The 27,895-nt window shown below is 38.9% G+C and overlaps 2 protein-coding genes across 5 annotated transcripts in view; one reads left to right on the top strand and one right to left on the bottom strand.

Moving 5' to 3' along the window:
- Positions 1 to 19,226, bottom strand: part of RBKS (ribokinase) — a 70,439-nt gene extending 51,213 nt beyond the window's left edge. The window contains exons 1-2 of one of the 3 annotated variants that reach the window (XR_006164997.1): positions 19,041 to 19,226; positions 240 to 372 (exon numbers count right to left, since the gene is read on the bottom strand). Coding sequence is in view for 2 of the 3 variants with exons in the window: in XM_042789269.1 (XP_042645203.1) it covers positions 240 to 372; positions 19,041 to 19,090 (183 nt within the window). In the remaining variant the exon portion in view is untranslated. The remainder of the gene's footprint in view (positions 1 to 239; positions 373 to 19,040) is intronic. The other 2 variants (XM_042789269.1, XM_042789268.1) reach the window with 2 other exon arrangements.
- Positions 18,858 to 27,895, top strand: part of BABAM2 (BRISC and BRCA1 A complex member 2) — a 174,149-nt gene continuing 165,111 nt past the window's right edge. Inside the window, exons 1-2 of one of the 2 annotated variants that reach the window (XM_042789267.1) lie at positions 18,858 to 19,048; positions 22,807 to 22,966. In XM_042789267.1, the coding sequence (XP_042645201.1) occupies positions 22,839 to 22,966 (128 nt within the window). In that variant the 5' untranslated portion in view covers positions 18,858 to 19,048; positions 22,807 to 22,838. Of the gene's footprint in view, positions 19,049 to 19,436; positions 19,525 to 22,806; positions 22,967 to 27,895 lie in introns of those variants that run through there. The other variant, XM_042789266.1, reaches the window with a different exon arrangement.

Here is a 27,895-nt window from a genome sequence, read left to right as displayed (position 1 = left end):
AATCCTTCTTTATGCGCAACTTCTGCCAGATCTCTAGCCAACAAGTCTTTGGTTCTGGCAGTGTTTTTAAAACAGCCTCCTCCATGCTTAAATTTATAGCTGAAAAAATGAAAAGAAAACGGAATTAGAGAGGGATTAAAATCAAAACAAAACAATTTGTCTGTATGTCACCTAAAGGTTTACTGGAATTTGCATGAATATTTAGCTCAGATGTAATCCAAGAGCAAGTCAGCGCTTACCTTGCAGATCAGTGAGGTCTTGGCCCCAAGTCGAGCAGACTGGACACACTGGTTGGCTCCCTTCCCACCAAAACCGATGAAAAACTTATGTCCAAGGATAGTTTCTCCAACTCTTGGCAATCGGGTGGTAAGGCTATTCCAATTTAAAGAAACATTTACATACATTAGTGACTGAAAATAAGAAGCATCTTCAAAATAAGAGTTACATTCTTATAATCCTAAATGGTCCAACAGTAAGACTGACAAAAGATTTGAAAGACCTTTTAGGGTCTCTCTTCCACATCCCACTATTTTATGTTTATTCCTTATATGCCACCCAGTCAATCTTCTCGTTTGTTACTCAAGAGAGGGATTGCATTTCTTTTGTTCATGTTTCTACAGCAAAAGAAGCACTTGATCCCTGACTGGGATTCCCAAGTACTACTAACCCAATACAGATAAATAATAAATCTATAGGTCTCACTGCTCATGTTGTTTTACTGTAACATTCAGCTCAAGTTTACATATCGTTCATTTAATTTCATTACATCTAATTACATCTTCTTGAACCACCCTCAGTAATTTTTCACTTTATTGGTGTTCACGCTCCTCAAAATTGTAGATTGTTATCAAAACCTTCCTCCCCTCTGCTGTCACTCAGCTGCACTGTACATATTAACTTTTTTTTTTTTTAAGTTTTTCTCTTACAAATCAAGCTTTACAACTTCTCAGCATTTAGTTGTTTCTTGAACGCAGTCCAATTACATTTACATCCTTCTGGGGATGGGTGCCCAGAACCAGATGCATTAATATAAGTGGAGACCCATCAGGAGTGTATTCTGGTTTAATTTCTATTTTGGAAAAAAACAAAACAAAACTGTAATTTTGTTAGCCCTACCAGATGCTTTGCTATCTCCAGCAAAAGTTGAAAGGAAGAAAAGACACCACTGAGACTATGTGGAAGAATTTATCTGAATGCAAAAGGCTAACTTACTTTTGCCACTTCTATTACAATACTTAACTCAGAGCTGTATTCACAACATTGAGATTACTAAAATTTCTGCCTCCTCAAGCCATACATTCCAGGCACAAGGTTTAAAAATGTAATTCCTTCTATCTTTTAAGCTACAAAGACGTTCACAACACGTGTGGAGGGAAGGCCTCCTATGATGTACCAGCAACCTGTTCAGTCAATGATAGCTCAGAGACTTCCAAAAGTCTGTAGGAAAGAAAGGGTGAGTGGGGAAGGGGAGTCTGAAAGAATGTAGAGGAGTCTACCTGAATGAGGAAAACATTAACATCAGCTTTATTTGTAAATTTATAGTATTATTTTACAAATAAATCTTACAACAGCTTCAAAATTGCCAACCCTCCAATTCAGAAAAAAGGTGACATGCTTCTGCACTAGCAAATCACTAGAGTGCTTTTTGAAAAGTATATGAAGAATATGTGTATATTACTTTCTGAGTTTATGCTGCAACTTCTAAGCATACTGGTGTTTGCAAAATCTTATGGAATTAATGACAGAGCAGAGACTGATTTAGTGAAAATTCTCAGGAAAAAGAAAAAATTTTTTCCTACTAATTTTCAATTCCAGCATCCATCAGTCCAAAGGTTTAGGATCATTAGGAAGTCAATAAAACCTAAAATTAAGCTAGCAAAGCCAAACAAGTCATGAACTCCCACTTAGAAGTTATTACAGGTCTGTGCTTCATCCACAGTTACAGTTTCCAGAGAGATGAAGGTAGGGATGCAGACTCCAAATAGGGATATTTGCTAATAGAGCACCCCAGATTTCAGTGTAAGGATATGGTACCCAGCCAGCACGATTATTTTGTGTGGGTGTCCATGGAGAAACCCCAGAAGGCTCACACGTACAGCTAATGGCACTCATTTTCTTTCCAGAGAGGCAGAGCTGGGAACATTCAGTTGAGAAATGTTTAAACCATTTTAAATAAAAATACAACAGCTTTTTAGAAGTATACTTATAGGTACCTTATATATATATATATATGGAAAGGGTTGCTAAGTTAAAACTGTTTGCCCACAGCAGCATCTGTCAGGTTGTTTACAATGAGTAACTGTAAGGTTTCAGGGAACAAGGTGTAATGAGTGTAGATAAACAACATTTATTAATGGCAACATCTATAATTTATCACTATTTTCACCACTGGAAGCCAAAGTAGTGATGGTTGTGGACCAGAGAATGAAGGCCACAAAACTCAGCTGAGGAAGCTTCTATTCAGCCTGTGCCAGGGTACTGCATGCACACTTCTAAAATTATGTGCCATTCAGTAAACAATAGTTGTTTCACCCAGCCTTGCTAAGAAATAGTAATAGCAGCTCTTGTATAATTCCTTTCATCCACAGATCTCACTACACTTTAAAAAGCAGAACAACATCATTATTCATGTTTTGTGGGTGTGAAACTCAGGCAAGTCATTTTGCCTTTTTGTGCCTCGGGTCAGCCAAGAAGCCAGTGGCAAAACCAAGAATAGAGATCAGCTCAATCCAGTAGCTCACACTGTCTTCTCATTTAAATTCTGCAGTATGAAAATGGTATCAAGTCTCAAATAATTTTCCATCTTTAGGGTGTTTTTCAGATATTATAGTTTATTCTAAATAGAATTTGTTTCCACGAAAAGCCAATACATTTTTAGACATTTTAGATTAACAATTGCGACATCCCAGCAGACAACTGCTGATAGTGCTGCTGAGTTCATATGCATTTTCAAGAAGTATGTTCAACCATACACATTCTTGTTTTAACAGTGACCAGATCATGACTTGATTCTTCTCTCAGTTATGTTGGCATCAACATGCAACTCCAATGCAAGCATCATAATTGCACTGGTGAAAAAACAGGCTTGGTGAGATGAGAATCTTTGCCTCAGTGTTTCAAGCAACATGGCATAACAACTGCCTGTGGGAATCAAACAGCCTGCTGAAGACAGGGAGATGACTTTTTTATTGTTTTGATGGAGAGGTACAAGGCAAAGGGCAAAGGATCGAGTTGGAACAGACTTCTAATTAGCCAATTTTAAAAATAGGATAACAGACTAGGCAAGAACATGCAGCAAGTTCTGGTAACTCACTGTAAACAAAACCCCCACCTTATTACATTTCAGGAATGATCGCCAATCCTTTCAGAACAATTCTCCACTCCAGAAGCCTATTTTTATTATCCATATTAAACAAATTGAGAATACTGATCTATATATATGCCTGGAGGTTTCACTTTCACTGAAACAGGTATTTAAGAAATTCTTTTTTGCTAATTTAATGCTATTCTTCTGTCATTTAATTCTGCAACTAACTTTTGATTCACATCAGACAATTTTAATGAGAATTTCAGGCTTCTGTTATGAGCAGGCAGTGATGAGTAATCTGTATGATTAAGGAACCCTATAAATTCTTGGCTTATTGATGGTGCCACAATGAATACTCAAAATAGCCTAAAAGTGATGAAACAGCTAGTGTTACTCCAAAACTAGGCTAAATAAGTTAATTAGAAAAACTGTCACATGAGCTTTCAGAATTGTTACATAAAATGTTTTGTAAAGCCATTTACAACTTTGATGTAATTTGAAAACACTGACCTGAAAAACTTAATATATTAAGTTGCTATCCAACAGACTACACTTTCCTTACGTGACAAATTCCACACAGCTTTGAGAGGATAAATGGTACAAAGGATATTGAGCTCTCATGTCTTATGAACAACCAGAAACTAAACTTGAAAATCCCCCAACACTTATTAGATGGGAAATAAAATTGCCATATAGCATGTTTTGCAAATTGTGCACTGTACTACTGAATCATGTTTTCAGAGGAAAGTTCAGACTGAAACATCCTGAAATACTTTGAACATTACAAATAAAGGAATATAATCACTCAGAATTTCAACTGAGTTTTTGTAAAACAGTATTTAAATGTAAAGCACACAACAATGCTGCCCACATTTGCTCATAGGAAATGAAGAATCTTCTATCTGCTTATGTTTTACAGGTTTGGGATGAATAAAAGTACACACATAAGAATTTTACCATTGCAGTAACTTCAGCTCTCTCTTCCAGTAAGTGTGTGCCATGAGTTCCCTTAAAGGCTCGAGCTGATTAGCATTTGTATTTTTAGACAGACATCCCTTCAGAAGGATGGCATTAGAAACAGAACAGAACCCTTTACTACTGTCTTGAAGCACTGAATCAGAGGTGAAAGTGCAACTTACTGAGTCATTAATGCCCCTTTCCCCGGTATTCTGGGTTTTCTTGAAAAGTTCCCATCTAAGCACTGATTAGATCATATTCAGAGATAGAAAGTCTGAAGAAGGAAGGAGGGGTGAGGGAGAGATGTATACTAGTGGCATTTGCATAAATTAATCCTGAAATTAATCATGGTTTGCTTCCAATTCTTGACCCCTAACCAGTGTCTGTTCATTGTTTTCAACACATGACAGTACTCTAAATATGTATTTTTACTTAGCTTAAACTGATGTAAAACCATGCCCTCCCTTCAGCAGCATTTTTCCAGTGTTTCTCTTGCATTGTTTTTATTGCTCACAGAGCTTCCTAATTCAAAATATTTTTGTTCCAAGGGTTACTTTAATCTAGATCAGCAAATTGGTCCAAGTTACTGTACAGCAGCAGGCGTGCAGAGAGGTGAGTGAGGGGAGGAGCAGGAGTGCCTTTGCTGGCCGCAGTAGAGCCAGGCTGTCCTAAACCAGTGTTGAGACTTTGACTTGATACTATTTTGTATGTTGAAAAGACTGAATACTATGTAACTAAGGTTTAATTACGCAATACCTATACTTAGCTCATATTGAAGAAAAGCACAAACTATCAGTATGTTTCTGAGAAATGACATGTGCATGAGAAGAAAAGTACATAAATACTTTTTCTCTAAAAAAGCTAAACAATATTCTCATCAGGCAACTCAGAGGGGAATACAATTTGTACATTAGATTAGATACCACATTATCTAGGATGACTGTTTTTTACATAGTAGCATAAGAAACATTCAGACTTGTTTTTATTCCTGAAGAAAGGTGAAGATAAGGAAGGTTATCAAAACAGGAGAGGAAATACTGCATTTAAAAGTGTCCTAATACAAAGGAATATAAAGTAAAGGTCTACCATTTGGCTTTGATTCTGCTTTCTTTGTATCACTGAACAAAACTTGTTCTTTCTCCCTACTGGGAATTCCCTAGAATGGGGAAAATCCCTGCAAGATTAGAGTAGGTGTAACTAGCCACTGTCTAGTACATACAATTTACTGGGCTTTCATGATTCTCAGAACTGAAGAAATACAAAGGGAAGAACAGTTCTTGCCTCTAACTAGGAACATTAGTACAACATTGTGGCAAAAAAGTCTCAGACCTCTTTTGGATATGGCTTAACATTTTGGTTTAGTGTTGGTCTGTTCTGTCTAGCTTAATTTTTAAAGATTTGAACATGTGCTATGGGAAACTATCCATAACACAGAAACAAAAAGACCACAATTCTTTTCAAAATATGATGTTCTTGGCTCATTTATGTTTTCATCCCTTTTAATAATCCACTAAAACATCTTATTGGAAGGTAGAAAACTTCCAAGATTTATAGAGAGACTACCGCAGGAATTCAGTTAACTACAGCTTGGTTTAAGTATGGGTCTATCTGGTTCTAGGTTCTTAGTCTCTCTTCAGATCTTTAATGACTAAAAAAAATGTTAAGAGACAATTAGAAATCATAGAAATTCTCATTTTTTCCTCCCCCTATGTCCCTGAACATGACTAGTTCTTTTTTTTTTTTTTTTTTTAAAAAAAAGTAACTTTATAGACAATTCAAATAATTGATTATCGCTTGCATGTTTGATGGTCCAGGTTCTCTCTCTAGCTCACAGTAAGGAACAGTGTAGAAACACTACACAAACTGGTACCAGGCAAAATAATTGGTGTTTAAAGACCAATCCCTTCGCAGGAGCGTGCTGAAGCACAGTGGCAGAGTGAGATGAAAAAGCTTTACCCCATCATATATTCTGAGGATTGTTTAAAAACCTGTTTTAGATGATACACAGTTTGCCACCACAATACAAACAAGTGAAAGACGAATTGATGCAGAGCAGCAGGAATCTTTGCAATCAGTTTTGCTATCAGAGAAAATATAAATATTATCAAACATAAATATATAAATATATATTTTTAAAGACAAACTGTTTTGTAGATCACATTATCAAATGGGTAAACAGCTGAACTGAAACAAATGGTGACAATCTCTAGCAGAGGAGAAAATTAAATGAATGGCTAAGACTACATGTAGGAGGGCCACAAGACTGATATCTTTTTATATGTGTAATCACAACCTCAATTTAAAAAGAGTGAGATTCATAACATATTGAATGAGAATAGATGTCCATAGCTTTTCAAGAAGAACTTCAATGAACATATCTGCTGACCCTCTGCACAGAAGCAAATTTGACTCTCCTATATATTAAGAGATGAAACAAACGAGAAGGCATCCGGATGAATGTCCTGAAGCATTTACAGCAGCACACTGTACTACACTTCAGTGAAATGATATCACCAAGAGATTAAAATTCCCAAATACTGTTAGGAATATGAAACCTTCAACACAAAGAATTTATTTATTGGACCAACTGCCAAAAGTAAAAAGCTTTCTCATGAAACAACAAACATGTAATTTTTTCTTACAATTTAAATTGTTAAATTTTGGGAAAAAGTGGGCACAACATTGATGAATTCATAATCTATGGAATGTTTAATTCTGAACCTGAAGCTGTAAAGAGATTTAAAAAAAAAACAAATATGAATCTATCTTCAGATATTTAAGTCTCAGCAAACATTCCATCATTCTTACCAAACATCTGTTTTGTATTTAAGAAAGATTGTGGAAATTTTCAAAATTACTACTCTCTAACTTTATTTGCCTCCCACGTTGTTCTTCATTGATGTCTCTTGATTATATTATTTTTGGAAGTGCAGTTACATAATTATTTTCAAGGCAATCTGATGGCAATGTTAGAATAGACTGTCTCTGAAACATGCTGTGCTCACCCAGCACCGAAGAAGGCTGCCTACGGTTCCTATGCTGAACAGAACATTATATCATGATGAAATACCAGGGTTAAAGCAAAAAAACATTCACAAAACAAAACAACCTTTGCAACCCAAGCAAGAAGTGATGTTTACATGCCCAAGGACAGATTAAGATAAACAAGACACATGTGAACATTAATCTTTTCTCTACCTCTTAAAGAAAGGATTTATCAGACAACAAGGAATAAATTGCAAATCATATGGTTGAATGGACAGACCACTGAGTCCTTGTTCTTGTCATCACCATTTTTTTATATACTGGTAAATCAACAAAGTAATTTGTGCTTCCACTTTACTATCATGTAGACAATAGAGCACCTACTGACCCCCCTACAAATCTTGTCATCAGTCTTTTCCAGTCTTTTTATTTAAAAAATAAAAAAGTAACCCCACATGCACCACTGCATATTGGCATTTTGCGTACAAGTCTACTGCGCTTTATAAACTATAATATTAAGAACATCATCATAGATGTGTTCTCACTACATAGTCATCAAGACGAAGTACAGTGCAGTCCAAATATTAATAATTTTATTCAATAAGATGTTGCTTTTAAAGCTCACACCCAGGACAATAGTTTTGGCAAGTATGATATTATTCATCAAGTTTGTAATTACAGTGCTTCGTACAGAACCCCTATGGGTCACAAATGGAAAGTATAACCAAAACAATACTTAGTTTACATATACTTACTCAATGTATCATAGATAATGAAGGTAATTGATATATTTAAACTTAATATGAGAACAGGACAAGATAGAACAGAACAGAATAGAATAGAACAGAACAGTTGGAAGGGACCTACAACCATCATCCAGTCCTACTACCTGACCACTTCAGGGCTAAATTCACAGTGTCTTCACTAGAGAAGTTTTTACTCTGAAACTACCTTACCCTTGATTCACTGATTAAAAAAAAAAAAAAAAAAAAAAAAAATCCAACAAAAAACCCAAAACAGTTTATCTGGAGTTCAATCTAATTATAAAGGCATCTACTAAAATCTTGGCTTACAATAACATTAAGGCTTGCAGGGCAAAAATGAGAACGTGCAGGGTGCAGCGGGGTGCCTGGGTTTTGCTGGGCAAGGTTATCTCTCCTGCGACACACAGGAATCTCCTCTATGTAAGTACCTTTAACTTCTTCACCATTTAAGCTCTCTTGGGAAAGGCGGATCTCTAAAAATCAGAAAGGTGTAATTCTATATAACCCTGGCATGTGATGCCTGCCAAAGGACAACTGCATCTCTATTAATGCCCAAAATTTAATGAGTAACAGTAAATGAAAATTGAAGAAAGTTTGCTAATTTTTGCTGCCTTTATATGCAATACTATGAGTTCCAGTAAAACCACCAACTGCTTTTTCCCAACAGGTCATTTTTTACTTTGTTCTTTCTGGGGAAAAAAAATAGGAAAATAATAATAAAAAAAGATTGAGCAATACTAACAGGATATTCCCAATGAATAATACTAATAGGATCAGACAATTAGAAGAAAGAAAGCATATTCACTCTCATTACAGCTGAGAATCTGGAAAATGCCTGTCTTTCCACAGGAATACTGAACTTGATCTGTCTTCCCTATTCCTTCCCATCCTTTATTTTCAGCTCTGACCAACATGTGGGGGTTTTTTCTGCTGTTTATACTACCAAGGTTTATGCATTTTGTATAAACAAGGATCTGAGAGAGGATAGGAAGTATAGCAAGTGATGGATGGAATAAATTAGCAAAAGGGTATTATGATTCTTTGGAATCAAAAGTTACTTTTTGAAAGATGAGAGGCTGGAAAACAGCAGTACAAATAAGAAGTACACTGTAAGAATGTGATGTAGAAAGACAAGAAGAGGTGGAGGCAAATAAGTGGAAATCATAGATGGTTCATGGATGACATCCTATTAATCTAATACAGGAATAATGGAGAAAAAGTGGACCAAAGTCAGAAATGGAATGAAGAAATAACAAAACCCAGTAGAGAGCACACAACTGATATATTCGTGAACATTACCAACTTCTTATTTTATAATTAGTTGTCACAAAGATCAACATGTTCCACAAAGCTGCACCTACTTAGTCAACATGCTAATGAAAAATCATTTTGTATTTTCTTCAGGCTCAAAATATATTAGCCTTGGAAGAAACTAGGGATGTCAGCATCAAATAACTTACTGCAGCTTGATATAGGGGCTAACAACTGGAGCCATATAAAACAAGCAAACAAAACCTTACTGGTCAACTCCTATGGAAAGAACAGCTCAGACATCTCCTAGAGGCAACATCATATATATGCCTGCCCAGAGTGTTTTTACACAAATTTGTTACCATCAACTCTGTACAATTTTTATTGCAGCTTTTGATTTGTGCCAGCAGCTCTTTACTGTCAGGAGTACTAAAATTCACCCAAAGATATTTATGTCTAGAAATGCATCTAGGAAAATGGGTATTTCCATTAACGGTACTGCCAGCAAGTAATTCATTAACAAGACACAACAGAACTATTAATCATATAATTCTGTGGTTCATAAAGGGGGAGAAAATACAATATTAGCAGTGTTGGGTGTTAAAATATAGTGACTAACAACTGTTTATTGTGACAAATATTTTCAAAGGAGTTCCTTTAGACAACTTCCACTTTGACTGTAGTGAATCTTGTATGTCAAACACCTCCAGATTGAAAAGGCAAGAGATGTTTTATTTTAAATAATCAAAAATAATTTCCAATAAAAGCAGGGACAATAACCAAAACCATAAAAAAAACATGAGAGTTATATGGTAAAAGAGTATTCATTGGAGCAAGAAACTGTAGGTACATTCATAACACAACATAATTTTCAATCTGTATCATGGGGATACAGCAGAAGCCCAAGGAATACCCCGAAGTACTGACAATGCCAATCCAGTATATCACTGTTTTGCATGATATTTACTTGGAACTGCACAGATGTCTAAGAACCGTACAGAAAGCAAAAGGCAACAGTTGTGCTATCTGTAAAGTGGGATGTTATAATGTGAAGCCATGGCCATATGCTATTGTGTATTGCTGAGATAAAATGACATCTTTCTGTAGCAGAAATTAACACAAACCCCTCACTCCTGATGCTGATATTGGGCAATTGATAAACAAGCTTTTATCCCAACAACCTCTTCCCTGATCATAATGCTATTATTTCCTGACTCTTCATTTTCTTCAAACAGAGGTGTCACTCTGCGTTTTCCAGAGACAGATGAAGGCTCAGCAGGAATGTAGAATGATGGGGAAGCTACACACTCAGGAGGCTGCTGTAACATCACCTGACTTTATGCTCAGTAAATACGGGCCAGGTCCATTATGGCATTAGTAATCTCAATCTCCAAAACCTACATACAATAATTCTGTCTTTTGTTTCATTCCAGCCTGGTTCTGTTTCCATGAATGTCAATGGGAAAAGGAATTTCCTTCTACTGTAGTTACTAACATGGAACTAATTTCAGGGAGAACGTTTTGGCATCCTAGACTTTCTGTGAAAGTGGACACATGCAAATCTTGTATGCAATTAGGGCACACCATTTTGAGATTTTTTTTCTAATGTTCTGACCCAGATTACTTAAACTGATATTTTACGAAATTTCATTTCTGCTATGTGGGAAAACAGGCTGAAAGGTACACAGGTGTAGTGTATTTCTGTAATGAAACTACATTACCAAAAAATGACTACAAATTTTGTCCCGTGTGTCAATACCTAGACTGATGATGTTCTTTCTCTATAAATTTTTATCAAGTCTCTTTCCCCTTCCTTTTCACTCTTGTTTAGAAAAGTGTACTTCATTGGCTTAAAAATTCTCAAGTATTTGAAAGGATGAAAGAAATTATGTTGTGAATCCACAGTTTTCATCTTGCAGCATTAGCAACTGTTTTAACACTGGACACTACGTTTTAAATGAATGAATTTTCTTTTGCCATTGCAGTGTTAAAACTGGCCTCTGCTGTTACCAACCCATGAGAAAGCATGTACATACTTAGGAAGGTTCAACAAAGAGATTCAGGTACTGATAGCTGGCAAATAGGGCACCCATTAAAAAGATGAAAAGACTGATAACCACGTTGTTTTAGTTTTGTGGGTGGTGTATAATAGCTTGCTGACCTCTAAAGGGGAGAAATGCCAGTCTAATGAGACTAGAAAATTGTGATACTTTAAGTCAAGCATTTAAGTAGCTCTGAATAACAACACAATGAGTACCATGGTGTCTCAGACAAGTGTTCTTTGCCAGGCAAGAGAACACAAGATGGAGTAGCTGATTTTCTTCTCCAATTAGGAAAATATACCCCCAAAAACTTATCACCTGCTAGGATCAAAATGTTTCTGGATTCATTTACTCCATTACCCAAGTGAACTCTCTAGAGAATTAAGCAATAGTTTCCCTGCCTCATATGGACTAAACCTAAAAGCTTGGTAAACACTAGTTTTATCTCACAAACCATAATTTTTAATTGCTAACACACATAGGAAAGGCATAATCCTCCACTGATGATATCATAGTCTACTGCCATGGAAATGACTGCAGTATCATAAACACAGGTTTAAGATGACCTCACTTTCATAGGAAAGAGGGAAATTTCACTGGAATGTGAATGACATTGGGAATAAACACAAATAGATACTATACTGTGAAAAAACTCTCTTACTAGTCAGTTAAAATATGGAACATGAAGACAGCATCTAAACGAGCAGCTGAACAGAAAAGGGGTTCTCCCCTAACACTGTATTACTGTCTATGAGTCTCTGAACAGAGAGAGAGCTCTGAACTCCTGTCAGGGTTTCATTCCATACGCTCACTACACCAGACAGGAGCGAAATCCCTGCCCTGACAGGCTTACAGTTTAACCACAAGAACATGAACAAAGTATGGCTATAAGAATATAGTGTAGGATCACAGAACAACATTGTAGCTGGAATGCTTCCTAGAATGAGTAAGTACTTCAGAAGTGGGAGGAAGAGAACTATAAAGTCTCTTGAAGCACACAAAATAACATGAAGTCAGACACAAATGTAGAAGTACAATCTCAGTGTGGCAAGTGCTAAGTATTTTGGCATTGGCTCAGGAAAATACATATATTTAACCTTCAGCTCTGAAGTACTCTGAGAGGCGTCAAACAACTCAAGGATTGCAAGTTGAAATTTGTGTGTATGCTTTGTGTCGCTGTAAGCTGGGAATGTTGAGAACTGTGCGGGACCCCAAGTTGAGTTGAGACAAGAAGCTTGAGCGGAGACCAGGGAGTGGAGAAATGTAGAAGGCGATAATGATCTCGCTTAAGTAAAACCTTTCATCTTGAAGGATCTCAAAGCAATTTACAAACTTAAACAGACCAGACACTGCTGTTAGGAACAGAAGCAGACAGCTGGGAACTCATTCATGGGAAGGAAGAGGTAACAGAGAACTTACTGGGTGCTGTGTCTTCCAAACTGCTGGTGCTGGAAGTAGCAGGGCTAAATTGGAGCTTTTCCTTGGATCTTGACATGCAACCATGTGAGAAAACTGCAAAAAGCAAGCAGGCAGCCAGAGCTGGAAGAAAGAGAAGCAGAAAAACAGGGGGCCTCTGTATAGCTGGGGAGCTGTCACTGTTAGAATTGTATTTTTTCTGCTTTTTATCTCAACCTCAACTCCACAGACTCTTCACTTTCTGCAGTAAAACTTTGTCTTTCCTATTATTTCTTCCCTTTTTAAGACCTTCTTCCAATTTCTCTCTACCCTTTTCCTATCTTTTTACAAAGCAAACTGCCCCTCTTCTCGTCCTCCAACTCCAAAATTTTTCCAAATGCATAGTAGGACAAGTAGTGTTACCTCTTGGCTACTGGGAAGCCAAAGAAATTACTTCAGCTACTGCATTCATGTAGTATAGGCCTGACTGTAGTACTACAAGGGCTATTCTTCAGCTCAAAAGCACTACTGAATACATGCTATTAAAACTGAACTAGATAAACAAGTCTAAAAAGCAAGAGTCATATTAGTTATTGCTGAAATGGAATTGCTTCTGGAAGGAAAGACAGCATGTAATTATAGTACACAGAAGCTTAGGACACAAAATGAAGACACCAAATGAAAGGTCAGGGAGGTTTCTATTAAATAGAATCCAGAAAGCAACACTTGTGTTGTGCTTAAGTTAAAAGGCACAGTGTGACCAGTTTCACATTCTTATTTCCCAAGATTTTTAAAACTTCCACATTTTCTTTTAGGAAGGGGAAAAAAAAGTTTTCATGGTTAAGAGCCAAAGACAAGTGTTAAGCAGGTGTTCCAGCACCACCAGTCCGTTTCAGAGAGGACCCACAGCATCCTCTGTTGCACAAATAACAGTTTCTTTCAGAAAGTGCCAGCTGGGATCAATGGTGCACTGTCTCTAGCTTGGGGTCCAAAACCTTAGTTGCAAATGCAGCTCTTGTATTGGGTTAAAAAAATTCATTGGTGGTCTTGCCCTAGTTCTTTTGTGTTAATTTAAGAAACATCCAACCAGACATTTTCCCTCCTTCTTCCCTCTTCAATATTTTGTCACTTTTTGTTAGAGAAACTTTGTTGGAAGCTTTTAAGGTCTGGAATAGAACACCAAATACTTTTAACACACTAAAACATTAAACTGTGTCTCACTCTAAAATAAACTGATCACTCAGATTTTGCAGGGGGACGACAATTTAATGACAGTTTACAGCAGTGAAAAGCTCCTTTTGACATGAATGAGCTTTGATCAGGCTCCACATCAGATGAGCAGTGTCTGGGCCACTACAGATACTCAAAAGCTGTATATGAACAGAACAAGATTTTCTTACTGAAATCCTTAACTGAGGATTTCATCAGCTCGATTTTTATCCCCTTTTTCTTTTTGGGGCCCTAAGACACAGCTTTCTTGTTGACAGCCAAAAGAAGGCAGAGAGGAGTTCCTCTAAAACACATTCAGGTCCTCTAAAATCCAGGCAGAACAACATAACACTGAGCCTGCGCATCCTGCATTTACTATACACCCAAACTTTGCTAGGTCAGAGAAGAAGACAAGAGAATAAATAGTACAGGCTCTGAAATCAAGCCCAGATTTTTCACTATTACATAAACTAAACAATTCACAGATGACACATTCTCTCATGCCTTGATGCCTTTCTCTGGATCCAAAAGATTAATTTCCTCAACTGGACTAAGCTTGTATTCCTTCACAGTTGTGCTTTCCCATGCTGCTGGCAATGGGAGATTGACTAGAATGAGGAGTGGCTGCTGCAGGGGAAGCATTACAGATAAAAACAAAAACACAAGTGAAATGGATTTGAAGGATTCTAGAACACTTTTCTGCTAGGAAAAGCTGAAGAGCGTAAAAAAACATTGAAGCAAGAAAAAAACATAAAACTTGGTGACTGTTCATGTATGAGAAATGGTAGAAATAAGAACACATGTGAAAGACATGGAAACAAAGCAAAGAAGAAAAATGAAGTCATATGTGAGACTTTATCTTCCTCAAAAGAAAATACCTTTCCATATTCCCACAAAAAAAAAAGGCTGAAATTATTGTCCCAAATACTACACTTTAAAAAAGAAAGTACAGACATAGCTTTGGATCATGGACATTCCCAATGAGCCGTTTACTTCAGCACTTCAGCTGACAATAACCACATGAGGGACTTAAAACGAATATGTAGAATCTTACTAATGGAAATACCTTTGCCATTTTTCACAAGCAGAGATTGTGCTTGGTTAACAAAGCTGATCAGATGCATCCACCAGGCTACTCTGAGATCTTAATTCCAGATGTGCATTTGTCACCACTGTCCACTCCAGTCTGGCAACATACTACTTCATAGCTCAGTGCTTTCTCTGCAGTGTCTTTCTTCTCTTGCTGAATGCTTTCAGTTAAGCAGTTTACTACTGGTAATAATTATTAATAATGGTCATTACAACAGGGGACTGGAAGCAGAACTTTTAGTTCTACTCCTGTAAGAAATGAAGCCACCTGAGGGAAGGAAAGAGGTCCACAGAAAACTAAGACTTCAGATTTTGAACATCCTAACAAACACAGTTTTCCAATATTTGGACTGTGGTCTCATTCTCTTGAGTTAAAGTGAAAAACTATTGCTGTTGTGACTATCCAAAGATTGTTTTTCCATCTTACATTTTGTTCTTTGCTTCTGCTGTTTTCAATTGCCATGCCAAAGTTTCTCCTGTTTATTCTAATTGTTTTAGTGTGTCTGACTCTCATTGGTTTATATGTTTAGTCTTGTCCTGATTTAATATGAATTAAAATGCCAATGCCACGACCAGTCTGCAAATATGAGTCAGAACAGAAACTATTTAAATAATACTATGGATGATACCCATCTGGTTTGATATCTAGATCATATAGAATAATGCTGTTTTTGTTTTCTACTACTATTGCCTGCTATTGCCAATGAAGTGTTGATTGTGATTTTGACCACAAATATGTTTTGTTCCTGGTCCTATTAAGCCAAAAAAGTGTGGTTTACTGCATGCATGTACGTGAGGTTGTTTTGATTATACTAAATTCACTTTAGAAAACCCACATTCTGCCACTGCAGCGCTACAGGACAATGAGAAAAGAATTTCCAATGAGAACAGTGTTTTAAAAGCAAACCACTGGGCCCCTTCCCTTTAAAAGAATTTTAAGGCACACTACCCTTTCTTCTGAATATGATTATTTTCCCAAATTACACTTGAACACTGTCTTCAGCAGAAGGTCCCCATCCTTTTCCTTCTCAGTCATTACATAAGACATAGCAAAGTTCAAATTGTACATTTCCATTTCATGCAGAGGTTGCACGTCTTTAAATCATTAGTTTACTGTACTGAGTGAAAACATTATGTGCTAACTGTTTTTTTAGTCGTGAATCTGGCTATCATATGTCCAATGATAGCTTGAAGTTTATCTTTCTGATTTTCAGTACCTTTCCCCTACAGACCTGGGAATGCTTACCATTTAATGTCTGCCACTCTGAGCTTCTAGCTTTCCAGGCAGAGGGCCAAGATTGTATTCCAAAGGGCCAACATGATATTTTATCAGTTTGAGTTATAACATAGCATTGTCTAGCTGTGGCAGAGTCTTAATCAATATGATTATCTTCTAGGAAAGATAGGCTTTTGTGTTGAGTGATGAATACGCCTACCAAACACGTGTCCAAAAATGTGTCTGACCTCCTTTGCGTGACTCTCATTCCTAATTCAATATATTCAGTCTCCTCCAAATGGGTGATAGACAGGCATTTAACATGATCACTACTGTCCATGTCTTTCACAAACTGAGACATTGGCATAAATGATGGACAAACTTGCGGAAACCTGATGCTCTTTCCTCCTGGCTGAAACGAACCCTAGCTTTAAACCTAGGATATACAACCCCATCTAAATCCCAGACATAAAGACAGTCAAGAGGTAGCTTCTTGGCATCAATCCTAATCCCAACCTGGCACTTTTTACCACATTTAATACAGCATGCTTATTGTTCCCTAATTCATAGCTTTGCTCTCCACCTAGGCGCATCCCGACCTACAGTTTAGTACTTTCCAATAATTCTACCACGATTTTTGTAACACAGGATACAATAAACTACTACCTTGGAGATTTCAGTCAGATTAAACTCTTGCCAGATAAATTTAAAGCCACTCTTTTTCTTATTTTATTAAGTGCCTGAAGTCCTGTTCTAGTAACAGAAAGAATGAGCCTGTCCCTTCTTTTTCAGATGAAGCAAATTAGCTTATCACTAACAAAAAGCCCTTCACATCTCCTTAAAGTAGAGGCTAATAATGGTGAGTCAGATATATGCTTGTGATAGCATTTGTACAATTTAAGAAGCCCTTTCAGCTGACTGAAAAGTTAAATGGCTTTTCTTCAACCACTTAATCTCACTCTAACAGCCTCTATGGCTACAACCCATGGTTTAATCTCTGGTTACAATATGGCCAGTTAATATGGCTTCAAATAAATGACTGTATTTCTATCATATCAAACTTGCAGCCAAAAAAATGGGAGTTTTCTTATTTGTTTGTTTGTTTAAGTGTCAAGAAAAAGTCCAAAGCTGCGGCTGTCAGCAGTGCTTAAACTGGTAAGACAATTTTCTGATGATTTTTTTTCCCATATTTTAGAGACAGGAAAAGGAACGTCTTGAGGTTAGAGCACCATGTTTTATATTTCAATATAACGTCACAAGCATCTGATAGCTCATTCACACGTAACGTCAAGATCAGTTCTACAAGATCTTACTCTGACTTACAAGACAAGTATTCTTCTTGGTAAACTGCCAGTGTGTTCTTCAGATTACATAAAGCATTAAATCTTTCTGACACGGGTTCTATGATTATTTAAGGGTTTTCATCGTTTATGCAACACATGTCTATACCTAAACTTTACTTACTCCTCAGTATATTCTTCTAATCATGTATTCTACACCTTCTTGACCTATAGGCTTTTGATATAATTGCCTGCCGATTGAGGAATTGGGGTTTTTCCAGCAGGACAAGCTGATGCAGTCCAGGTACATATACTTTTAAATCTTATTTTAACCAAGTCTGCACACATAGTTTAAAAACAGATGTATTTAAAATAGTGCAAATCAAAGACTGATTTGCAAGCTTCCTGGGTCTGACAAGAGCAGCCAGTTTAGGTCAGCATTTGCATTGCTGGCAACTCTTGCAATTTTGCTTGCATTCTTCTAATATTTACTATTCACTATAAAACCCAGGCTGCTGGAAACAAGAGCTTTCATGAACTTCTTTATTTTAATATTTAAAATAAGTTTCCAATCCTTACCTATGTGTAAGAATAATAATTAAAAAATTACGAGACCAAAGTAACTAATTCTAAAAGCAAAATGCCCCTAAAATTAATAAATATTATTTAAGATATTCCCTTAAAAAGGGATTTCATAATTTAAAAAGAAGCACTGGGATGCAGAGGTGCTAAATTTTTGAGGGCTTCCTATTCCCATTTCTCAATCCATTTGGATATGAATAGCTTGGGAGGCCTTCTCTCTCTCTCTCTTCTTTCAAAGGGTCACAGAAAACGTCTGTAAGTAATCAACTTATAACCTACTTTTTCATGGAACTAACTTTAGTTTCTTTGCAATATTAAGCTTTCTTCCTCTCTTTCTAGTGGAGACAAGTGCTTTGAACGGAAAACGTGTTACAGTCGACCAGCTTTATTTACCTTCTTAAAATCGTTTCAAACTCCTCTGCTGATAAAGAGTGTCAGAGTTCACGATTTCCCACGCGGGTTCCTATGAAATATTGCAAGGCTAGCGCCAAGCCACCTAGCACAGCTGAAAACACAAACCCAAGGCTCCCTTCTCCCTAAAGTTGCAGACAGCTGATCAAAGCTCCGGCAGACAACACGTTCAAACCTCTCCCCGTTCCCACAGTCTTCCTTCAAAGTATTATTCGCAGGGCTGACATCACCCGGGCCCAGCCGCCCCCACCGGCGGCTTCGCTCCTTCCCCCTGCCCCCGCCGCAGCCAAACTCCCCGCCCCGGTTCCCGTTGCCCAGGGCCGGGCGCTCCGCGCCGCCGCACCCGGCGCCGACCCCACTCCTCCGGTACCGGCCGGGGCGGGACACTCTGCTTTCCCCGGCCCGGGGCGAGAGAGCTGGGGCGCATCTTGGCCCAGCCTGCCCTCGGGAGGCACCGTGACGCCCTGCGTTTCCTCGACCTCGGGGCTCCTCCGTCCCGTGAGGGCAGGAAACCGGCCCCGCCGGCCTGGGGGAGCCCCAGCGGGTACTAACCTGACCAGGTCGGTCATACAGGATCCCACCACCACCACCTCAGCGGCCATGGCACCAGGGGACGGGGCAGACCCCGGGCCTTGGACCCTGGACCCGGCCTTCGTGCCAGGCCCCGCCGCCGGCGCGGCTTCACCCGTTGCCACGGGCGACGGGCGGGGGAGGCGGCAGGGACGGCCGGCCCGCAGGGGCCTTCGGCCGGGCGGGCTGCCCCTGACAAACGCCTGCTGGGCAACGCCGCCCCCTCTCCTCCTCACCACCCCCCCACCCCCTCCGCTCCGCGCCGGCTGCCACGAAACTGCAGCCCCGCGCCCGCGCCGCCAGACGGCCCGCCCAGGCACTGGGGCGGCCGCCAATATCGAGGCCGGTGAAGACCCCTCCGGCCCGGGGAGCGGCGGCGGCGCGCGCGGCGGGGCGGGAGCGCGCACGCCGGGAGCGGGCGCGTGGGGGCGGCCGTTGCTAAGTGGCTGCGTTCCGGCCGCCGTAGGTATGGCGGGGCCCGGGCCGGGCCGGGCCGGGGAGGGGCGGGCGGGAGCAGCGCCCCCGCCGGCCCCGGGGGAGCGGCACGGCGGGCTGGCTGGCTTCTGCCCCGGCCCCCGCCCCCTCCGCCAGCCCCGGGGCGCTTTGGGGCGGGGGGGGGGGGGGGACGACGACGGGGACCCGGGAGGAGCTGGCCAGGAGGCGGCGCGGCGGCTGGTGCGGCGCTGGGCGACGAGCGGCTCAAGCCCCGCCCGGCGGTCGCCAGGCCCGGTGCCGGGGCGGGGCGGCACGGCGCGCCGCGGGGGTCGGGCCCGCCGCTTCCCCGCGGGGCGGCCCCGGCTCGTCGCCTCGGGAGCCCCGCTGGGGCGGGGCCCGGCTGCGGGGGTGCGCGGCGGAGGGACCGGGGTGGGGGGGGGACAGCGCTCCGGTGTCCGCTCCGGTGTCCGCCGTCGCTCCGCAGATCCGCGTTCCGGGCGGGCGGTTGGGGGTGTGCCCGGGCACGGCGGCAGGAGGTGGCCGTGGGTCCCCTCTTTTCCCCACGCCCTGGCACCTGTTAGTTGCCGCCCTCGCAGTGGAAACCACAAAACCGGGTTGCCGGCAGCCGAGCCGAGAGGGCTGGGCGGAAAAGGTTCCCTCACGCTGTCGGGGCCTCCATCGCGGGATTCACCTTTGCCGCCTTACAGCTTCGCTTAAGGCCCGTAGCGCTGTCACCGGGAGTGCAAGAACAGACTCTCTGGCGTTCAGAGGCTCTCAGGTGCCCGAAGCGGTGCCTGGGGTTTTAGGGTTACTGTGAAGCACGTGTTACGTTTGCCTGAAGTCGTAACGATAGGCTGCTGAACCTAAAAGGATTCAAATATTAGTTTGCTTACTTCTTTCAGAGGTTTTGTTTGGGGAGGGAAACAGTCTAGTGAGTTTTGGTTTTGTTAATTCCCTTCAGTTGGTGTTCTGTTTCTGGTACTGTGGGAGAATTAAGCTGGGGAAAAAAATATGTGCATGACAACCGAAACTTACGAAAATGGTACTACTTGTATTATAGTTTGTAAAGATCTTTGTTTACAAAATAAATCGGTGAGTTTAATTGATAGCAACCCTTTAAGTACTGTGTATCTGGCTTGTTATGTAGAAGGTATCTTAAAGAAATGATGCAATAAAACCAGGAAAAATGTGTAGCAGTTATTTATTGTTTTGCCAATATCTGCATATTTTATTAACAAAAAGATAAGGAATCTCATCCTGCAGTTCATTTTGGAAGGTGCATCTGTTCAACTTTGATCACCCCATGTATCTCCTACGTCTCACAGGTCTACCCTCAAAACACAGTCCCCTTAAAATGTGTCGTTATCAGAACCAATTCCAAGATCTGTGTGTATACCTTTAAGATTGCTAGGATAGCTTGTTTTTCAGCAGGTTTCACAGTTTAAGAAGTTCTTTGCTTCATCAGTCAGCTGTTCCTCTGCTTGAAATTACTCTTCTCTACAGTAGAGCTGGCAGACTGAAATTTATGTCTTGTTTTAGCCACTCTGGTACAAAGTATCATTTTAGTTTAAGCTCATTTTTATTGGTGGTTCTATCGAAGCCATTGGACTTTGCATTGAAGTAGGTCAATTACAGGCTTGTGTTCTCTCAGTTCCTCTGGGGAGGAATAAAGGTGAGTAGGCAGTAATTTTTGGTGGAAAAGTAACAAACAGGAGGTAGCACCTTTGATTGCTCTCAGTGTTTGCTAAGCAAACTGAAGTTGTTGCTCATTGTCAGTTACAGCCGGTCATAGATGTGTAGAGAACACCTTCTATGTTAGGACGTGGATATTTAGTCTTCAGTTTCTTTGCTGCCATAAAATGTAAGAGCCAGTATATTAAAGATAATTACTGTTTTTAGGAAGTCTTACTTTATTAGTCTTTCTGTTTGCCTTAAAGTGCTTGGCCTTTGCTTTATTCAGATACATCCCAAATAGCTAGGATAAATACTTTATTGAACATTGCTTCATACTACTTTGGTGTGAATTACTTTAATGAGAACAAAATGTAACTTTAATGTTATTACCAGTTAAAGGGAATTACCTGTTTCTAGAATATCCATTGGTTACCAGCTAATGCTTGTAACCTGAGTGTTAGAAACAACAGAAAATTGCAACTATTGCCATGAGTTGTTCACAGTCTTCATGGAATGGTTATTAATACAGCAGTCCATATGTACCATTTTGTAAGGAAGTAAATATGTATTGGTGTTCAATTAAATGGATAGTTTTAAAAATATCTTCTAATGGTCAGAGCTTAAGTATGAGCTTTTCTGCCCCACTTGTCATTGGCATATTTATGTTACCCTCAGTAATTTATGGCTTTTTTTCTAAAATTGTCAAATTCAGTTAATTTCCAGATGAAATTCTGTGTGTAAGAATACGATTGAGTACGTTAAGTTAGCATTTTAATAGGTTACTCTCCCTTCTTTTCTAGCACTTCTACCACAATCTGTTGTCCGCATACTCTAGCCTTTTTGTGGTACAATGAGTTAAAATGTGTGCATGTTCAGTTTCTGCATTTCAGCTAAAAAGCAGCAGGATCTTAGATTGTGCTAATTTAGTGGCCTAACTGATGTAGCCTGAGGTCACACAATTGCAAGCACTTCTGAAAAAGCTATGCTTAAAATGTGTGTATGTCAGCTTCCTGATATGTTTTGTGAATTAAGATGTCTTTCAAAGAGCCTGGTGATACCACTGAAAGAAAAGTAATGTTAGCCTTTAAAAGGCATGGTGAAATGCTGTAAATAGTTACCTAATGAAGTAGTGTGAAAGTAACACTGATTATGGTTATACTAGTGGTATTAGAAATTACAAATGAGAATACAGAGAGATAATCAAACCTTTGGTCCAATTGCATTCAGTAATGTAAGCCCCATTGGCTTCAGTGGAAGCAGAACAAATGTGGCTTGTCAATTACAGACTGCTAATGGAAATGCTCACGCGAAGGGCTAGGCTGTGAAGTGTCAGGATGGTCATCAATTTTATTTCTTTCTCATAGGGATAGGATCTCAATTAAAAGAGCCTACAACATAAGTCTGGTTTTATGTTGACATTGAATAAATGGGCTTCATAGAACGTTGCAGAGGTACGAGGAAAGTAATACCTGTGTTTATTTTTTCTTTATAAACCTCTGCACACTTCAGTTACTCTACATTCCCAATTGTTTGCGTGCTTAGCTTTTTTCTTTAGATGTTTGTAGAGTGCGTGTGAATTTACATCCAATAAGCAGGAAATTTTTTTATTTTATTTTCTCCCCTTACCATCCCTGTGCAGCTCAAGACAAAAGCTAAGAGGAACATACTAAAATGTCACCTGAAGTTGCCTTGAACAGAATTTCTCCAGCACTCTCACCCTTCATTTCCAGTGTGGTCAGAAATGGAAAAGTAGGACTGGATGCTACTAATTGTTTACGGATTACAGACTTGAAATCTGGGTAAGTGAGTTCCTCATCCAAAAAGAATACCCAGCCCCTCACAGTTAAGATGTCTTTTCAGGATGGAATTTTACTAGGTTCATGTGTATTTAAGCATTTCCAATATATGTGGAACTGCCATACTAGCTACATTATTTTTTTGTCTTAGTACCGTTTTGTAGTTTGGGGGACTTAATTTGTCATATTGTTGGCAATAATAGTCTTGTTAAAATACTTTCAGTGCTGCCACTTGATAGTGCTGGGTTTTGGCTTAGACTTTTTGCTTTTGTTGCTTACTTGATCTTTTCTGTAAATTAAAAACTTGAAGATAAATTTCTGTGACCTTACCTGTAGTAGTGAATATGCTAAATAAGAAAAAAAAAAAAAATCACTTTTCCTTTGTCTCACCTCCTTTAAGAGCAGTATATCAAGTGGCTGTAGGGCCAAGTGTTTGAAACGGGTCAAGCTGTTTTTTTTATTTTTAATTCCAGAAGTGTTCATGATGGTTTTCAGATAGAAATAAAGTTTGGGATCCCCAAATACAAAGGGACTTTGGCATGTAACCTCTGTGAATAATACATGGAGGAAGTGAAATGATTAAAGTTGAGTTTACTTTAGGCATTGTGCAAAGAGGAGAGACTTCCAGGGTGGCTGATAAAAGAATACTTAAGAAGAGACATGTCAGAATTGGGCATCTAACAGCATCTCCAATTCAGGTATTTATGTGATACAGGAGTTCAGAGCTTGAAATTGCTCTAACTAAAGGTGTCTAAATCACCGCTTTTGTACAAACTACTGCTTTGTGTATCTTTTTGAATGATGGCATAACCCAGGAGGTCTTGAGAACCACCACTAATCACTGGTGTTTAAAACTTAGTTCTACTGAATACTTTAACGTGCTTCTATAGGCTGCACTATTATGGTTTTATGGGAAGTTTGAGAGGTACTTTTCTGGTGGCTACAATGCCTTTTCACAAAGGAAGTGTGAATTCTAGGGTTAGTTTGAAAGGAACCATTCCCTCCTTGTAAAATACTGTGACAGAGTACAGATTTACTTGGAGGTCTAAGAAGCTAGAACTTTGTTATTAGTGTTGTCTGGCTTGGCATTTAGGCTTGCAAATTATATGAGACAATCTGAGCAGTTGTGCATCTGCTTCTGTCATTTCATGCTAGACCTTGCTTTTTCTTGAACTAGCCTTCTAGGAAGGCTGAGGTGGGAACAATCGTACATTTCTCCTATTGAAGATGAGTGAAAGGAATACATAAAAGCGTAGAGACAGCACATCAGTAGTCTGGTGGTGAAGATATCAGCTTGTCAGGAGGTAAATAAGGGTTTTGCTCTTTGCCCACTGAATGCTTATGCTGCCTGCATTTAAAATAATAGGTTAAAATAATATAAAGTGGTGTTTTCTATCTGACTCTTTTTGGAGGTATTTTTAATGAGTGCCTAAAATTTTAATCCAGTGATCTAACCGAGAAGATCCTGAATTTACTTTGAAAAATCCTGAATGTTTTCCAACAGTTTATTCTTTAAAAAACTAAAACCTGCCCCCAGATGTGCCTGTCACCCAAACCCAGGGATTCTATCTGTATGGTAACGGTGTTGAACATGGAGTCTACAAGTACAGCACCTGACAGAGCTTGTCCCATATCTTGTTTATAGGCATAAGCTCAGCTATATGCAAGTGGTAGCAATATTTTTTTTTTCTTGTTTTAGAATATAGAAATGAACCTCATTTTTAAGCTGAGGCTTTTTTACAGCTTGAGGTTATTAGGAGCTGGAGTTGAGATAATCAAGATTCTGCGTTTAGTTGAGAATTATTTTTTAAGGTGTTTTTTTTTTTACCAATAAGTTACTTAAAAGTGGTATTCTAAAAGGTTTTGTTAGCAATTGCTTGAAATTTCATTGAAATATATATTTCATGCATGTAGGTTTTTAGGAGAGGTTTTTGTTGTTTGTTACAAATATATGGTTAATTTGTTTGTAATAGAAAATGCTGAATTTACACATCAGTGTAGAAATACAAAGTTCCTTGTAATTTAGTGCTTTATGATGTCACTGAACAGGTAAACAGTGTAAAATTACTTAACATAAGATGAATGCCTCACAGAATTACAGAGAAGTTCCTTCCATAACTTAAGATCTTTAACCTTTGACATAGGAACCTTTGGGACTCCAAAGACTATTTTTGAGAGGCCCATGTCAGTTGATTAATAACAAAATCCCCAATCCACCGTACTGTCAGTAGATTTAAATTTGTTGCTGGATACTGCCTCTAAAGGAAAACTTTGTAGAGCTCTCAGAGTCCAAAAATGGATTGAAAACCATTGGCCTACTCTCCTCCCCTATCCTCACATCATGAGGTTACTCAAACCCCTGTATACTTTCACTTCTGTTAAGCTTTTTTAAAGAGAAAAATAACAATACAGAGGAAATAGCACACGGAGGCAAACGTAGGTGATACCTGCTTGAAAACACAGAAGTATAAGGACAGAGAGATTGGACATAAAGAGGAGGAAAAGAAGGAGAACAGTTAGAGAAATGGGGATGAGGTTCAGGACATTAATTGCTAAACTCCCTTCAGTTTCAGTGGGTCTGAATCAGGCTTTAAACTTAAAAAGTGAAACAGGAAGGTGATGAAGAGGTACTAGATTAAGTGTTTGAAGTTAATTAAAAAGCAGTTTTTGATCTCAAATGAATGTGACCATTTATAAGTACTATCAGTTCAGAAACTTTGCTTTTGAATAGTGGTTGTACATTTATTGACACATAAAAGGGGCTGTAAGCACATTTCTTCTGAGTTTATTACAGAACGTATGACTTTTATGCTTTAACTGGTGTGCTGTGTGGAAGATTTTTAAGAATAAAATAAATACAGTTTTACTATAACCTTTAAAATGTTAAAATACTTAAGGTAGTAATCTCAGTAGCCATTAACTTTGAAAACAGAAGCATTTGGAAGCTTCTGGGTCCAGGGGAGGAGCTTCATGTCTGCTTTGTTGTCATATAGCACACTGTTACTCTGACTGAAAATTAGGGGTTACTGCCGTTACTCCACTTCTGACGAAGCAGTGCTTTACAGTGTATAACAAAACAAAATGTACAAACTGAAGATCCATCCATTCACATTTCTTAGGTTTTAGAAACTGGAGCTGTGGTTAACAGGGAGTAACGGTAACGTACAGAATACAGTAATATGTCCAAGGCCTTGCCCATTCAAAGCCTTGGTTTTGACATTCTCAACTCGAAAGTAGAAGGAATTGCCCTTTTATTTCACGAGTGCAAGATCAAGTTCCAGGTTTATCCAGCCTATCAAGTCACCCGATTTTGATTTGTAAATGGCAGACATATTAGGCCTTTAATTATTTGAAAAGCCAATGCAAGTGTCAGATGGTTTTAGTAAGGAACTGATTTTGCACATATTCTAATTTTTTGCTAAGATTGACTACTTAGTTTTGTTGTGTTTTATAAACTGTATTAAAGAGCTGATGTTAGATTAAAAGTTTGAAGTACAGCAATATGTTAATTTGCTTTGCTTGTAAGTGTGGGAGGGAAATATGTCATAGTAAGGAAATCCTATTGTTTTGCAGTCTTTGAGTATGTAAATTTTTTATAATAATATGTTACAGTTCCATAATGTCTGTGTGTTTTACAAACTTATTAGACAGTACCAGTCTCATCAGACACTCACATACATTTACATCTCTGAGTAGGACCTTCAGGATCAAGTCCTATTTATAGGTATTATATGGGCACTGCTGATGGCGGGTGAGTAAAGAAATGTGAATACCCCCGAAAGCTCAGCAATATGGCATCACAAGAAAGAAGGAAACTCTTTGGTAGAAACAGTAATAAAAAGTTCGGTGGCCAAGTCTGCAGATCTGTTGCCTTCTTTCTTGTAAAAAGGACTCCACAGTGAACAAAAATAGAACCTGAATGTTAGGTGACGTCTAAAATATAGCACCTTTAGCAGCATTGATTCTGGTGATAAGAAAAGCCTGGCAGGCATCTCTGCTGCCTTAATAAAAGACATTCTTTGAGATGACAGAGTGGATCAAGGCATTTTAACTCTTGCATAGGATATTACCTTGTTCTCGACCCAAAGAAAATACTGCTGCCAATTGAGTCAATGCCATGTATTGTATGATTCAGTTAATCTCCAGTGGTGTCTCTTTGAAATAATGACCCATCTTAATTAGATATTAAAATCTACTCATAACCAACTGAATTGTGGCTAAGGAATTTTTCTTAGCATTTATACATATAATCATAGGAAAGATGTTGACTAGGGAAAAGTGATTATTAGGTAGATTTAGAAATAGGGGAGGTTTTCCTATGTGAAGGGTATTTAATTATTGTATAATGTACAATCCAATTATTTAAGAGGCTGCTGCTTTTCCTATGGTGTGTTACAATAGTGGAAAACTTATTTGCAGTGGTCAGGGTCTTTCAGAACTTTTTTTCCCCCCACAGCTGTTCATCAGGGCCCATGCTTTAGCCTCAAATTATGCTGCAAGCCTATTTGTACTCAACAAACTTTAGTTTGTTTTTTTTTAAATTACTTTGATGTGTTGCACCAGGCAGAATGTAAAAATTAATACAGTGATTTAAAGCTGAATATATTAAGATTCTATTTTTTTTTTTAGATACCCACTCATAACAAAATTTTAAATTTCATACTTGTTCGGTTACACTTATTCCATATTTATGAGGAGATTAATTGTGGAATTTTTATGTAACTGGTTTGTAGTAAACCATGTTGGTATTTTGTTCTTTGCACCTGTCTGATTCACTATTGATTTCTTCGCCTGCTTGATACCGAGCTATGTTTACAATTACTTATACTGAAAGAAACCTATATGAAGAGTGGTCAAAAGAATGTAGTACTATCTGGAGTAGATTTTAACATAGAAATTTACTATCAAGCTATAATAAGATATCTGCAACTT

Source organism: Tyto alba, unplaced genomic scaffold (assembly GCF_018691265.1).
Source record: "Tyto alba isolate M040663 unplaced genomic scaffold, T.alba_DEE_v4.0 Super-Scaffold_16, whole genome shotgun sequence".
Taxonomy (NCBI): domain Eukaryota; kingdom Metazoa; phylum Chordata; class Aves; order Strigiformes; family Tytonidae; genus Tyto; species Tyto alba.
Note: the sequence above shows the minus strand (reverse complement) of the source record. Positions and strands in the feature narration are given on the sequence as shown.